The 14,345-nt window shown below is 42.7% G+C and overlaps 1 protein-coding gene across 1 annotated transcript in view; it reads left to right on the top strand.

The window, feature by feature from the left end:
- The first annotated feature begins 1,707 nt into the window (after positions 1 to 1,707).
- The window catches only part of B4GALT6 (beta-1,4-galactosyltransferase 6), a 119,304-nt gene continuing 106,666 nt past the window's right edge, over positions 1,708 to 14,345 (top strand). Inside the window, exon 1 of the mRNA XM_089675694.1 lies at positions 1,708 to 2,013. Coding sequence (XP_089531820.1) covers positions 1,896 to 2,013 — 118 coding nt within the window. The 5' untranslated portion in view covers positions 1,708 to 1,895. The remainder of the gene's footprint in view (positions 2,014 to 14,345) is intronic.

Consider the following 14,345-nt stretch of genomic DNA (forward strand, 5'->3'; position numbering starts at 1 on the left):
CAATGAGTCTATGTACAGTTAGGGCCATATATATTTGGACACAGCTGTAATTCTTAAACCCTTCCTCCAATTTGGATGTACATACCCTCAAATTAAACCTGAGAGTGTGCACTTTCAGTCCATATCTATTATATAACTATAGCTTGAATATGTTTTGGAAAATACGTGAAAAAACCTAAAATTGTACCTGTGTCTAAATATATATGAACCCAACTATATGTGTGCAGTAAGAAATACCACTAGACTAGCCAGCAATGTAAGGATCCTTATGTAACTAGAGCTGTTCTGTAGTATAATACAATTATTGACTCATTGGAGCTGATCACAGGTTACAATCTTTTGATACAATCTCCCAGAGCGATCATGAACAATGAGCATATCTCATGATTTCATAAATGGGCTTATTAAATTACAATGATTGTAAAGTAGAGGCACTTCCCTGTCAGCTTGGCTCTAACCAAAGGTCAGCTTATATCTGACAGCATAGATGGGGTGTAGGGCAGGGCTCACTGCGCTCTGTGTATCCATGGATGAAGTGTAGGGTGGAGATCAATGCCCATGGTCATGAATGTGGTGTAAGGTGCAGATCAGTGTCCCCCTGTGATCCATGGATGGGGTGTAAGGTGGAGATCAATGTCCCCCTGTGATCCATGGCTGGGGTGTAAGGTGGAGATCAGTGTCCCACTGTGATCCATGGATGTGGTGTAGGGTGGGGATCAGTGCCCCCTGTGATCCATGGATGTGGTGTAGGGTGGGGATCAGTGCCCCGTGATCCATGGATGGGGTGTAGATAAGTGCCCCCTGTGATCCATGGATTGGGTGTAGATCAGTGCCCCCTATGATCCATGGATGGGGTGTAGATCAGTGCCCTCTGTGATCCATGGATGGGGTGTAGATCAGTGCCCCCTGTGATCCATGGATGTGGTGTAGGGTGGGGATCAGTGTCCCCTGTGATCCATGGATGGGGTGTAGATCAGTGCCCTCTATGATCCATGGATGGAGAGTAGGGTGGGAATCAGTGCCCCCCTGTACATCAGTGCCCCCTATGATCCATGGATGGGGTGTAGATCAGTGCCCCCTATGATCCATGGATGGGGTGTAGATCAGTGCCCTCTGTGATCCATGGATGGGGTGTAGATCAGTGCCCTCTGTGATCCATGGATGGGGTGTAGATCAGTGTCCCCCTGTGATCCATGGATGGGGTGTAGATCAGTGTCCCCCTGTGATCCATGGATGGGGTGTAGATCAGTGCCCCCCTGTAGTCCATGGATGGGGTGTAGATCAGTGCCCCCTGTGATCCATGGATGGGGTGTAGATCAGTGCCCCCCTGTGATCCATGGATGGGGTGTAGATCAGTGCCCCTCTGTAGTCCATGGATGGGGTGTAGATCAGTGCCCCCTGTGATCCATGGATGGGGTGTAGATCAGTGCCCCCCTGTGGTCCATGGATGGGATGTAGATCAGTGCCCCCTGTGGTCCATGGATGGGATGTAGGGCAGAGAACAGTGTCCCTTGTGTTGACATATATTGTGAAGCCCGATCGGGTACTCCAGCCACGTCCTGATCCCGGTAGTTCGGCCCAGCCAGCAGGCAGCGTGCAGTCTTGCTCCCGGGATACCATCCTCTCCTCCTATGTTAGCCCCTCCCCGTCCTCCTCTTGCTCTCCTCCCCCTCCGGCTGCCATCCCCGCCCCTCCCCCTCCCTCCCCTGTCTCTGATTCCTGTCTCCTCCCCCCGGGGGTTGGTGGATCTGCTGTGTCCGGCGATCTCCGGCTTCTGCTGTCCCCGGTGTGCTCCTGTCCTGTCCCCTGGCTGCCGTCACCCGATGGGCTTGTCCTCTAGTAGTAGACTGTCCGCTTCGGAGCTCCTCTGAGAGCCGCCTTCCGTCCCCGGCACCATGAGGTCGATGCTCCGGAGGTTCCTGCGGGTCTCCAACCGATCCATCTTCGCCTTTATCTTCTTCTTCTCGCTCTCCTCCTCCTGCCTCTACTTCATCTATGTGGCCCCTGGCATAGGTGAGTGCGGGGCCCGCCTGGGTTCTGATGGCTTCAAGGTGGGGAGAGGGAGGCGGGGGGAGGAGGGGGTCCATTGCACTTCAACAGGCCTGCCACTCCTTACCGGCCCCGGATCACATCAGCACCGCGCTGCTCTACGGCATGGAACCGGGGAGGGGATCTACTGTCATAGCTGGGATCATTGGATGAATGTGTACATATAGAGAGCAATAGGGATCATTGGATGAATGTGTGCATATAGAGAGCAATAGGGATCATTGGATGAATGTGTGCATATAGAGAGCAATAGGGATCATTGGATTGAATGTGTGCATATAGAGAGCAATAGGGATCATTGGATGAATGTGTGCATATAGAGAGCAATAGGGATCATTGGATGAATGTGTGCATATAGAGAGCAATAGGGATCATTGGATCTATGTGTATATAGAGAGCAATAGGGATCATTGGATCTATGTGTATATAGAGAGCAATAGGGATCATTGGATCTATGTGTATATAGAGAGCAATAGGGATCATTGGATCTATGTGTATATAGAGAGCAATAGGGATCATTGGATCTATGTGTATATAGAGAGCAATAGGGATCATTGGATCTATGTGTATATAGAGAGCAATAGGGATCATTGGATCTATGTGTATATAGAGAGCAATAGGGATCATTGGATCTATGTGTATATAGAGAGCAATAGGGATCATTGGATCTATGTGTATATAGAGAGCAATAGGGATCATTGGATCTATGTGTATATAGAGAGCAATAGGGATCATTGGATCTATGTGTATATAGAGAGCAATAGGGATCATTGGATGAATGTGTGTATATAGAGAGCCATAGGGATCATTGGATCTATGTGTATATAGAGAGCAATAGGGATCATTAGATCTATGTGTATATAGAGAGCAATAGGGATCATTGAATGAATGTGTGCATATAGGGAGCAATAGGGATCATTGGATCTATGTGCATATAGAGAGCAATAGGGATCATTGGATGAATGTGTGTATATAGAGAGCAATATGGATCATTGGATCTATGTGTATATAGAGAGCAATAGGTATCATTGGATGAATGTGTGCATATAGAGAGCAGTAGGGATCATTGGATCTATGTGTGTATATAGAGAGCAGTAGGGTTAATTGGACCTATGTGTGTGTGTATATAGAGAGCAGTAGGGATCACTGGATCTATGTGTATAGAGAGCAATAGGTATCATTGGATCTATGTGTATAGAGAGCAATAGGTATCATTGGATCTATGTGTATAGAGAGCAATAGGGATCATTTGATCTATGTGCGTATATAGAGAGCAATAGGGATCATTTGATTTATATGTATATAGAGGAATAGGGATAATTGGATCTATATGTATATAGAGAACAATAGGGATCACTGGATCTATGTGTGAATATAGAGAGCAATAGGGATGACTGGATCTATGTGTGTTTATAGAGAGCAGTATGGATCACTTGATCTATGTGTGTATAAAGAGCAATGGGGATCATTGGATCTATGTTTGTGTATAGAGAGTAATAGGGATCACTGCATGTATGTGTATATAGAGAGTAATAGGGATCACTGGATCTATGCGTGTATAGGGAATACAATGGATCATCGGATCTATGTGTGTGTATAGAGAATAATACAGATCACTGGCTCTATGAGTATATATAGGGAAAAATCAGAGAGATCATTGCATATATAAGAATATTCAGGGGAATCACTGGATTTGTATGTGTAATTTGGATCTATGTGTATATATAGGGAATAACCAGGGAGATCATTGGATCTATGTGTAGCTTGATGATAATCAGAGGGATCATTGGATCTATGTGTAGCTAGAGAACAATCAGAGGGATCATTGGATCTATGTGAGTAAAATATTATAAGTAATCAGGTTGGAAGGCCATGGGGCACACCACCCAGCAATGGCCATCCAGATATAGTGGAATCTTTCTAGCCCTCCTCCCTAGTATGGTTCTGCAGATCTCTTCAGTGAATGTACTGTAGATCCAGGTAGACACATTCAGTGCCAGGGTGAAGTAGTGCCAGTAGAGCTGCCATGGCAGGCAACGGTTGAATGGTTGCTGTCAGCGGTGAGATTTCTGGTCCTGCTTCTGGCACACTGGTCTGACCATTGAAGAAGACCACAGTGAGTGTCCTTCAATTCTGCCATTAGCTCTAGTTATATGATTTCATTGTTCCTGGGTGGTGACCTGTAGTATTGGGTGTAGTTGGTCATGTCATGTCTATGTGTCTTTGGGTAATTGTGGAATATCAGATTTTTTTTTTGCCATGTTTGGAGGAAAACCTAAGCATCCTTGAGTCGCATAGAAACAAGTGCCTGGGGTTTGGCTGCAGTTATTGTTGGCATTCCTCAATTCTGAGGTTGGCAACATTGACTTTGTTGACCATTTGGTTGGCAGCAGCTGGATAAAAGGCATGCAGGATGAATGTGTGTTCATGTATGAACTGATCAGTCATCCATGGTTGGAGCTGAGCCTTCGCAGGCCAAACCTGACATAGATGTGTCCAAATCACATTGTAAAGTGCTGCACAAACTGTTGGCGCAATATAAATCCTGTGTAATAATCGGCTTTCTAGGCCCATGGCTTTGGGTCCAATTCATCAGGGCTCATTCCCTCCATGTCCATTTAATTGTGTTGACCAGCTCAGGCTTAACGCAAAGATACATTGAAAACATTTGTCCTCGGTGTGCCTTGTTCATCCCATACAGATGCATTCCATAAAATTGCATCATGTCTACATTTTTCCACAGTGGAATGCGCAAAAATGCATGTCAGACATATGTAAATGCAGCACCCCTGTCATAGTAATAAAAAAAGTTTACATTTGGGCAGCACAGTGGCAAAATGGTTAGCACTTCCGCCTGGCAGTACTAGGGGCGTCGGTTCAAATCCCAACCACGGCACCACCTTCCTGGAGTTTGCATGTTCTCCCTGTGCCTGATTGGGTTTCCTCTGGATACTCCGGTTTCCTCCCACACTCCAAAGACATGCTGGTAGGTTCATTGGCTCCTGTCTAAATTCTCCCTAGTATGTGTATGTATGAATGTGAGTTAGGGACCTTAGATTGTACACCCCTTGAGGGTTAGGGACTGATGTGAATGTACAATATATATATATATATAAAACGCTACGTAAATTGACAGCGCTCTATAAGTACCTGAAATAAATACATTTGGTTAAAAAAAATGCATGTTAAAAACCCAGTTCAACACGTTAAATAAAAAAAAAAATAAAAAAAAGCATTTCAGCCTGCATCAACACACATGCGTTTTTATGCGCAATTGCTGTGCACTTACACTTGGTCAAAATAAAGTGAACAAAACGCTGGAGCTGTTTCCAACAGCAACCATTCAGCTTTCACCTCTCATTTTTTTCGAAACAAAACAAGACTTCTTCTTAATTACTATGGGCAGACTCACATTGTGTGTGCTTCAGTAGAATTCTTGTTTCCCTATAAAATTAAAGATGGAACCTGATTGGCTGCTGTTGGGATCATCTCCAGTTTTGTGCTCCTTTTCTTACAATGAATCATCTCCTTTTTGTTTTTGGATGTCTTAAAGGAAGTTAGAAATGGAAGTGACTTTTGTTTGGGAATGGGTCATGTACTTGTCATGTGATTTAGTGGTGGAGCCGATTGGACAATCTGTGGTGGGATCACATGGTGTAGTAGCTGTCAGACAGACAATCAGAGCTCATTTGTGAATGCAGTCTTTGACATTGACGGCAGAGAATTTCAAGCATGCTTGCACATGTATGAATCGTGTGTTATGGGAAACATTTCTCGTCTCCCATAGCAAACGGTTGAAGCCATCTCTTCTTCCTGCAGGCCTGGATTGTTTTTCTCTGGTTGCTATTGGCAGCAAGTTCACCCAGTGCATTTCTTATACATCAGCTCCTGTGTGATCAGTTCAGCAAAATGGTGTGTGTGGTGAAAATTGTCAGCGAACGGAATAAAACTTCCAGATCTGCTAGTGTACTGACGATCTTGGGGTCACTACACATGTTCCAATCTGGCCATACAATCAGTTTTCCCACATAGCGGGAATGAGCATACATGCTACACGATTGTGATTTTCAAGCAATTCTGTGCCGCATAGGGCAGCCCATTAACTTGAATGGGTTGCCCTATGCACATTTTTCACCCAAAAAGAAGCTTTTGCTCCTTTTTGGGTGATAAGCTTCACGTAATTTGTGACGGCGTTGTTGGCCACGCGACAATCGCTGCAGAATTGCATCATCTTTGGGGTACCGTTGAAGAATAATGGCGCCTGAAACATGTGCAGCGCGTTGTGCTGCAAATGTCACACGATTTGGAACTGCAGACAGAATCGCAGCAATTCAGCCCGCAAATCCAGATCGTGAAGTGTGAATGGAGTTTTGGAGTTACCAAATCTGTGTAATGCAATGACCCACCCAACCTGATCTGTACAATCAATTTGTTTCCAGTTAGGCAGGCCCTTGCACAACATTGTTGTTGAAAGATCTGTAAGAGATTGTACAATCAGATTGTAATGTGTGGTGAGCCTTGGGCTCATACAAGAAATATTCTGCTTTTTAGAAGTCATAAAAGGATATGGATGGCAGCGTACGTTTGTACTTTTTGGGGTACAGCCTATCAAGTCCTCAGGTTCCCCATGCCTCCTTCATTAAGGGTTAGTTATACAAAAAGCTGTAAAAATGTTTTGCTGCTGGCCTGCAGTCACGTGTTTCTGCACATTTATATGTGCCTTATGTGCTTTTTTCTGCTTAGGTCTTTTTTTTTTTTTTAAACCCGTTTCCTCTGATCTAATTGTGGTGGACAGATGCCATTGCAGTGCATTTTTACGCATATATGTGCGTTCCTGTGCAGTTAAGTGCAAATGTTCAATTTTAATGCACATTTCTGGCACACAAATAAACTCAGTGTTTTATTGTGACCATGACACAGAAAACGATTGTTTTCTATGTGTCATTGCAGTTACCTGCATTTATCCAGTGAGTTATGTAGGTAACTGCACATAATGTGAACAGGCCCAGGGTGAATAAAAATTGATGATTTTTTTGAAAAAATAAGAAAAAAATCGGATTTTTAAAATTTAAATGGGATGTTTTAAAAAAAAAAAAATTTCAATCAAATTTATTTTAATAAAATGCTTTTGGAATAAAAATCGATCTAAAGATACTTTTCTATTTAAGATAGAGTAATTTAGTTTATTCAGCATGAAATGGAGATTATTTCTGTAGCATGAGGCTGTATATTCTGCAATATTTACATTTTTGGTAAACTCATTCAATGAATCCAAGCTCTGCATGATAACATGCACTGCATTGATGTGTTCACACAATCTCACAGTAACCATGAGAAAAAACATGAAATAAAGGAATTTGAGCAGTTCTCCAGCTATGTGTGAATAACCTGAAATCTGTTCTGTTATCGCTGTTTTTAGTAACCTGATCGCTTATTTCTCTAAAAAGGAAAAAGAGCACCTGTCATTTTAGATCCATCATGGCAGCACCTGTTATCGGGCATCCACTCACCTCACCTTGTTGTGTCACTGCCTCATCACCAGCTGTCCCATTAACGTGAGTCAACAGCAGGTCAGAGGAGGAGCCGCTGCCTGCGGAACAGAGGTGATAGTTGCTCTTTAACCACTTCAATACCTTTTACCCCCTTCCTGCCCAGGCCATTTTTCAGGTTGCAGCGCTCTCACACTTTGAATGCCAATTGCATGGTCATGCAAAACTGTACCCAAACTAAAATTTTATCGTTTTGTTCACACAACTAGAGCTTTCTTTTGGTGGTATTTAACCACTGCTGGGGTTTTTATTTTTTGCTAAATTAACAAAAAAAGACCAAAAATGTTTAAAAGAAACACGTCTTTGTTTCTGTTATAAAAGTTTGCAAATAATTAATTGTTCTTCATAAATTTAGGCCAAGATGTATTCTGCTACATGTCTTTGGTGAAAATAACCCAAATCGATGTTTATTATTTAGTTTGTAGGAAAGTTATAGAGTTCACAAACTATGGGATATATCTGAATATTGATCAATCCTGAAGTACTGACAGCCAATCTAATTTCTTGAGGCCCAAAAGTGTCAGAGCAGTACAGATATCCCCAAAATGACCCCTTTTTGCAAATTAGACAGACCAATGTATTTCATAAGAGGCATGGCAAGTTTTTTTAAGTTGTAATCTTTTTGCCATAATTTTTTGGAAAATGAAGAAATGTAAAAAATTATTTTCACTATTTTTTTTTTACATACTGTCACCAGTGCAGTACAGCGTCATCATATAACTGGTGTGGCGGTGATCAGGGACACTGACTGGTGACAGTACGAAAAAAAAAAATGGATAATTTTTTTTCAATTATTTTTATTTTTTATTATTTTATTTAATTTCTTTCTTAAGACTTTTTTCATATTACACTATGACCAAAGTATTATAATAATACCATAGTAACATTGTACTACTTTGGGGAAGTGAACAGGTTTTGTTTTTTTTTACACAATTAGATTACTTATAGCAAATAATTTCTTTGCTATAAGCAAGCATTTAACTGAATTAAATCAATTCATTCAGCTTTTTTTGTTGTGATTAGCTGTGATTGGCCATGGCTAATCACATGACAGAGATGGGCTGTGATTGGCCCAGCCTTTGCATGTGATCACTGTGACGATTCACAGCTAGACACACTTGTTTACAATGGATGGCATGAAAGGAAGCCATTCATTGAATACAACTGTCATGTGACTTGCTGTGATTGGCCACAGCAAGTCACATGGTACTGGCAACGGGGCTGGTACACAGATCTGTCATTGGCCGTGTCGGAGGTACGCAGCTGGTGACAGATCTCGCCACAGTGGGGCCATGCGGGCACGCGCAAAGAAAGATTTGGGAAGGATGTCATATGACTCCCTCCTGGAGGAACGAGAGGTTCGACCGGCCGTCATTTTACTGTAGGCAGGAAGTGGGTAAAATGATTTAAATCGAGCCTTTCACTCGTGATTTAAATTGTGATCTAAATCAACTCCAGGCTGAACAGGCCCTAAGGAGCTGATGCATGAAAAGAATACTGACAAAAAATTATAGCTGCCCATAGCAACCTAGCAAAGTCCTTTCTATATTTAAAGGCCTGGGGTACAGAAATGAGGGTTGTAAATGTATTGGTTGCTATGGGCAGCTAGAATTGTTAGCCAGAGCAGATTTGATTCATAAATTGATAATGTATTGGCTTGTTGCTCATACCAAGCAATCTGCTTCTAGCTGTCAAATTTGCTATCTAGTCTTATAATAATGTTTCTGATTAGTTACCAAGTGGGCCAAGAACACTTTCTATTAGTACACTTTTTATACATTAACCGCTTAGGGCTCTTTCATGCAGGTTCTTGCTGGCAGAGCTAGTAGAAGATCCTACAAAAATACGCACCTAAAGATGTCAATTTGGACACGTGGCTGCATGGATACAGCCGCTGTGCCCCAATGTAGCATCTGTGCGTGTGCTTTGTGGGTACGTGTCCTCACACTCACACTGGGTGCACTCGGGGCCGTGCACATGCACAGATTCCGCATTGCTGTATCCATTCAGTTGTGTGTCCCAATAGACATCTATGGGACTGCTGGCACGGGGATGCATGTAACACTTGTGCATCGCCATGCTGGCAAAACAGGACCCTGCATAGGGCATGCAAGTAGTCGCCTGTGTGAATGAGGCCATACCTTTTCTATTGGTTTACCTGCAATAAACATACTTGCAAATCCACCATTGACCTGCTGTAATCTGCTGGTGCACACCAGTCCCGAGTCGTCATCTTCCTCCATTGGGATACGGCTGTCTCTATCCTTGACTGTTGCAGATGTCCTCCTAATGATGCAATGGGGGGTCTGCTGCCCTCCAATGATGTGTATGCCTCAGCAGAAGTCTTCTGCAATATCAATGTCCTATCTACTACTGAAGCGTGCAGTTATAGGGTAATATAATTCCCATCAGGTGAGAATAACGGAAAATAGGGTGGGCAATGAATTGAAAAAACAAAATGTAAATAAACACAAAAACTTCATTTTTATTTTTTCAGAGCACTGCAATGGTGCAAAGTTGTTTTTCCTGTCTGAAGGTGCACTTTTAGGCTAGGTTTACACATGTGCGGGTGGTTGCTGCTGCAGGACCGCACAGTTGTCCCGCAGCTGCAACCACCCGCACAGAAAAACGCGCTGCCACTCAGGAGATGCGTGAGGGTACCAGTAATCCTAACTGGCATCCCCATGTGCTGGAAACCGCAGCACGGTCTCCCCACACTGGAAACCGCACTGCAGTGTGTGGCTTCCTTGTGACTGCGTTATCTAAAAAGGTGCACGAGCAACACAGCCACAGAGAAACTGCACAAGTGTGACCCTAACCTAAGGGAAGTTTCCATAAAAACTATCAAATTGTTCCTCAGATTTTCTCCATTGGGAAAAATAAGAATGTGCTAGGTTACTGTGAGCATCAAACGAGTCCCTCAGACTCTTGATGTATGAGTTCCAATGCATCCTGTCTTGGTTAGCAGTGATATCGCTAGTTTTATATCACAAAAAATGCTGTTTTTATCCTTATAAATTTGAATGCTTTTCCTTTTTTCTTTTCTTTTTTTTTCCATTGCTTTGTTATACTTGTCTTTCAATCCCGGTCCAGAAAAATGTCCTGGAGGCCTCTAATTACAGGAGCTTGTAAATAATCTTTATTATATAATTGCCCACAGCCCTGAAAAGAGTGTCTGTTACTACAGGACAGTGAAGCCTGGGAAACTGTATTCTGGCAACATTTTCAGGCCATTATTTTCTGATTTTATTTATTTATTTTGTGAACCGTAACCATAAGACTGGGGAGGCGGACGCACCCTCGAACCTGTAGTCATCTCTGAATTCTCCATCTCACCCAGTGAAGTCATTTCCATTGGTAGAAGTAGGCTTTCGAAATGTGTTTTCCACAGTGAGGTTACCTTTGTCAAATGGTGAAATAACTTCCTCTTCTGTTTGTCATGCAAACGCAGCCCGGGTGACTCATTTGAAATGTCAGGAGGATTTTGTGCTAGGCAAGCTATGGCCTGTTTCCTAACCTTTGTGGGCTGACTTGTTGGGTCCCTTTGCATAATTTCTCATGAAAGGTGTGGGTTGAACATCTTTGGTCAGCTCCGTGAAGCAATATGAGGAATGTGCAACCTGCTAAGTTCATTAGTCAACCTTACTAGAATACTGCAGATGAGAAATTGTATTTCTTCCTTTACTTTCCTCACCTCAAATTTCCTCCATCCCACTGTAAAGAAAGATATGGCCTGAGCTAATTGTCTGACTAAAGCTTGTTGTCTAGGAACCAGTGGCATTGCCTATAGTGATGCCCTAAACCTGCTTCTCCCCTGAGGGGCTGATTTGTCTGTTATCTTCCTAATTACCCCCCATGTCCACAGTAGGAGCTAATATAAAACCAGCATAGTAATGGCATCTTTGTTGGGTGCTTTTGTAACCACAAAGGTGTCTCTAGTGATAGGACAATCTCTTCTGTCAGAAGAGGTTTTCACCGTGTTGTGACATCTTGGTGGTTATGTATGTATGCACGATCAATACCTATATAAATAGATTCCCTGAAGAAATGGTCTCTGTCCCAAGAAACGTGTGAGGAATTTTGCAATGAACACGGTAGAAACAATTTTTTAAAGGATATTCATTTAAGGAAAAACTCCAGTCACACCTGCATAGCTGTAAATCGAGTATAAAGCTGCTGTATCGGAGACCTAAAGGCCAAGTATTGGAGCACCGGAAATATAGTGGTGGCTGTACTCCCAGCGCTCAGTAAATCTGTGAATGAGAAATAAGAGATAAGTCCAATAAGCGGCATTAACCTTGGTTGACTTAACTTTTATAACCTAGCATTTTTTTTTTTAAACTGCTGCAAGAGCTTGTAAAGCATTCACTAGCGATCAGTAGAACGCTGGTGCCATACAGGTCTCCTGCAGACCTGTCCGTATATCTGCTTGCCTGTACAGGATGTACGAGCAAGCGGATGTACGAGCAAGCAGATGTACCGAAAGGAGTATTCAATGTGCTGTTTTTTAAAAAGTGACAGCTAGTTCGGGAGATGGCACGGGCAGCGGCTGCAGCATTGGGAACATGTTACATATTCCCAAAGGTGAGCTATTCTTTAAGCATGTGGAAACATTTGTTACAGTGACTACAAGAAAAGAGGGAGAGATTTCATATCACTTTCTGTACAGGCAGGAGTTGAGGTGACAAGGGCTGTATCCCTTCCCCATGCTATCCAAAGCAAAATAAAAAACTTGCCTGAGCTTAGTCTTTAAAGTCCAGTCAAAAATAACAAGAAAAAAAATGAATGGTCCATTAAAAGACAATAACAGAAGCAACTTTTGCTGTGGTATTCAGTTTTAATACAGCGATTTCCCTTTTTGAACTTTTTTTTTTTCTTGCCACTAGATGTCCTCAGTATGATGACCAGTAGTGATGGGCTGAACACCCCCCTGTTCGGTTCATTGTTGAACATTTGAAACTACCAAAAGTTTGACCGCAAACTTTGAACAGGGACAGTTTACTCGGACCTCAGCAGTCAATAGTGGGAACATTTAGGGTATTAGCATTGACCTCCATTAGCTTCATGTAATATGTTCCCAGTTTCATATGGTCTTCTTCCACATATCCCCAGCCAAAAATGTAGCACGTCCACAGTCTCTGACCCACATTTCCTATATCAGGTCTGCAGGTTCTGACAGTCCTCTCAAGCATTACATATATTGAACATTACGTTCTGCCCTTTGGTGATGTCAAAGGCAACATTTGGGTCCCCCTTAAACTCCTAAATTGACAACTACTGCTCTAAACTATTACTCTTAAAGCGCCATGCTAGGCCACACGTGAAAGCAACCGGTGAGCTGCTAATGCCATCAAGTTACCACTGTAATTGTGTTAATCTCAGAAAATTGTTGTTTTCCATAATCCTAGTTAATCCAGTAATGCATTGCAACCAGATTTTCACAGACTGTTTAACAAGTGCAGTAGCATTGTATTTTTTGCTGCTTCTGCTGTGTGACCTCATCTCTGGCTGTCTCCTGGTTTACCAGTAGTAATTTTCAAACTTCCTAGGCAGGTTTGAATGTTGGTGACTGGCAGAAGTAGAACTGGGTGTTCTAGCATATAAAGCAGCCATAATTCAGGATCATCTGTCCATTGTCAGCCAAAAAATGGACAGCAATGCACTCCTGTGGGAAAACGGATGTAAACAGACAACATTCGTTTACATCCATTTTTTATCCGCTTCCATTTAGGTCCATTTATTTAAATGGAACAAGTCTCTATTTTTGTTCATTTTAAAAAAAGAACAAAAAGCGGGTGTAAGCGGATGAAAAACAGATGTAAACAGAACGGAACTAAATGGAAGATGGATGTTAACTGAAGCCATTTTTTCTTAGCAAAACCATGACTGAACGGATGATGCCCCTGTAAAATGGTCCTAAGCGTAAATGAACTTTAAAACAAAGTTCGCCCCTATGCCCTAACCTAACCCACCCTCCTCCTCCACAGATCCACATGTGCCTCATTCTGATGGCTGCGCCTTCTAGTGATTGTTTACATCCCGACCGCACCTGTGCATTATTTCTTTGTAGATTTCTTTGAGTCTGTTTCCCGAGGCCAAAGATGGCGGGAGACCACCCCATAAAAGTCTGTGGGGCTGAAATACACAGGCACAGCCAGGATGTAGACAAACGCTGGAGGCTGCACCCGCAATATTGAGGAAGGCATTAAAAAAAACAAACGGGGAAAACGCCTAGTGCATTATTATTAGAACCTTATTGGTAAAGCAAATTGAAATATACTTACAAGCCCAGTAGACTGATAGCATGTAAACACACATGGATGTAAGGCATTTGTCTGCTATTCAATTGGTAGATGGATGACAGCTGGCTGACGCATTTCAGGGAGCTAACCCTCTTCTTTAGAGCTTTGAATAAAGGGCCAATTCCCTGAAACATGTCAGCCGGCGCTGTCATCCATTTACCAGTTGGAATTGGATAGTGGGCGAATGCATTTTGTGCACGTGTGTTTACATGCTTTTAGCCTATTGGGATTGTAAGTATGTTTTAATTTGCTGTACCAATAAAGTGCTAGAGATAAAGCACTATGCTTTTGCATCCTTTCTATTTTTTTAGCATTGTATTTCCCCAATTTGAGGAGGGCGGCACCGCCTACCACTCCAGTGTCCATTGTCTGACTGGCTTAATTCTGCAGCATAGGATGGAGGCCTCCACCATTTTTGAGCGTTGAGGTGTCAAGTTTTCTGTTC

The sequence above is a fragment of the Staurois parvus genome, unplaced genomic scaffold (genome assembly GCF_062004578.1).
Source record: "Staurois parvus isolate SC_StPar_1 unplaced genomic scaffold, SC_StPar_1.0 ptg000157l, whole genome shotgun sequence".
Classification (NCBI taxonomy): domain Eukaryota; kingdom Metazoa; phylum Chordata; class Amphibia; order Anura; family Ranidae; genus Staurois; species Staurois parvus.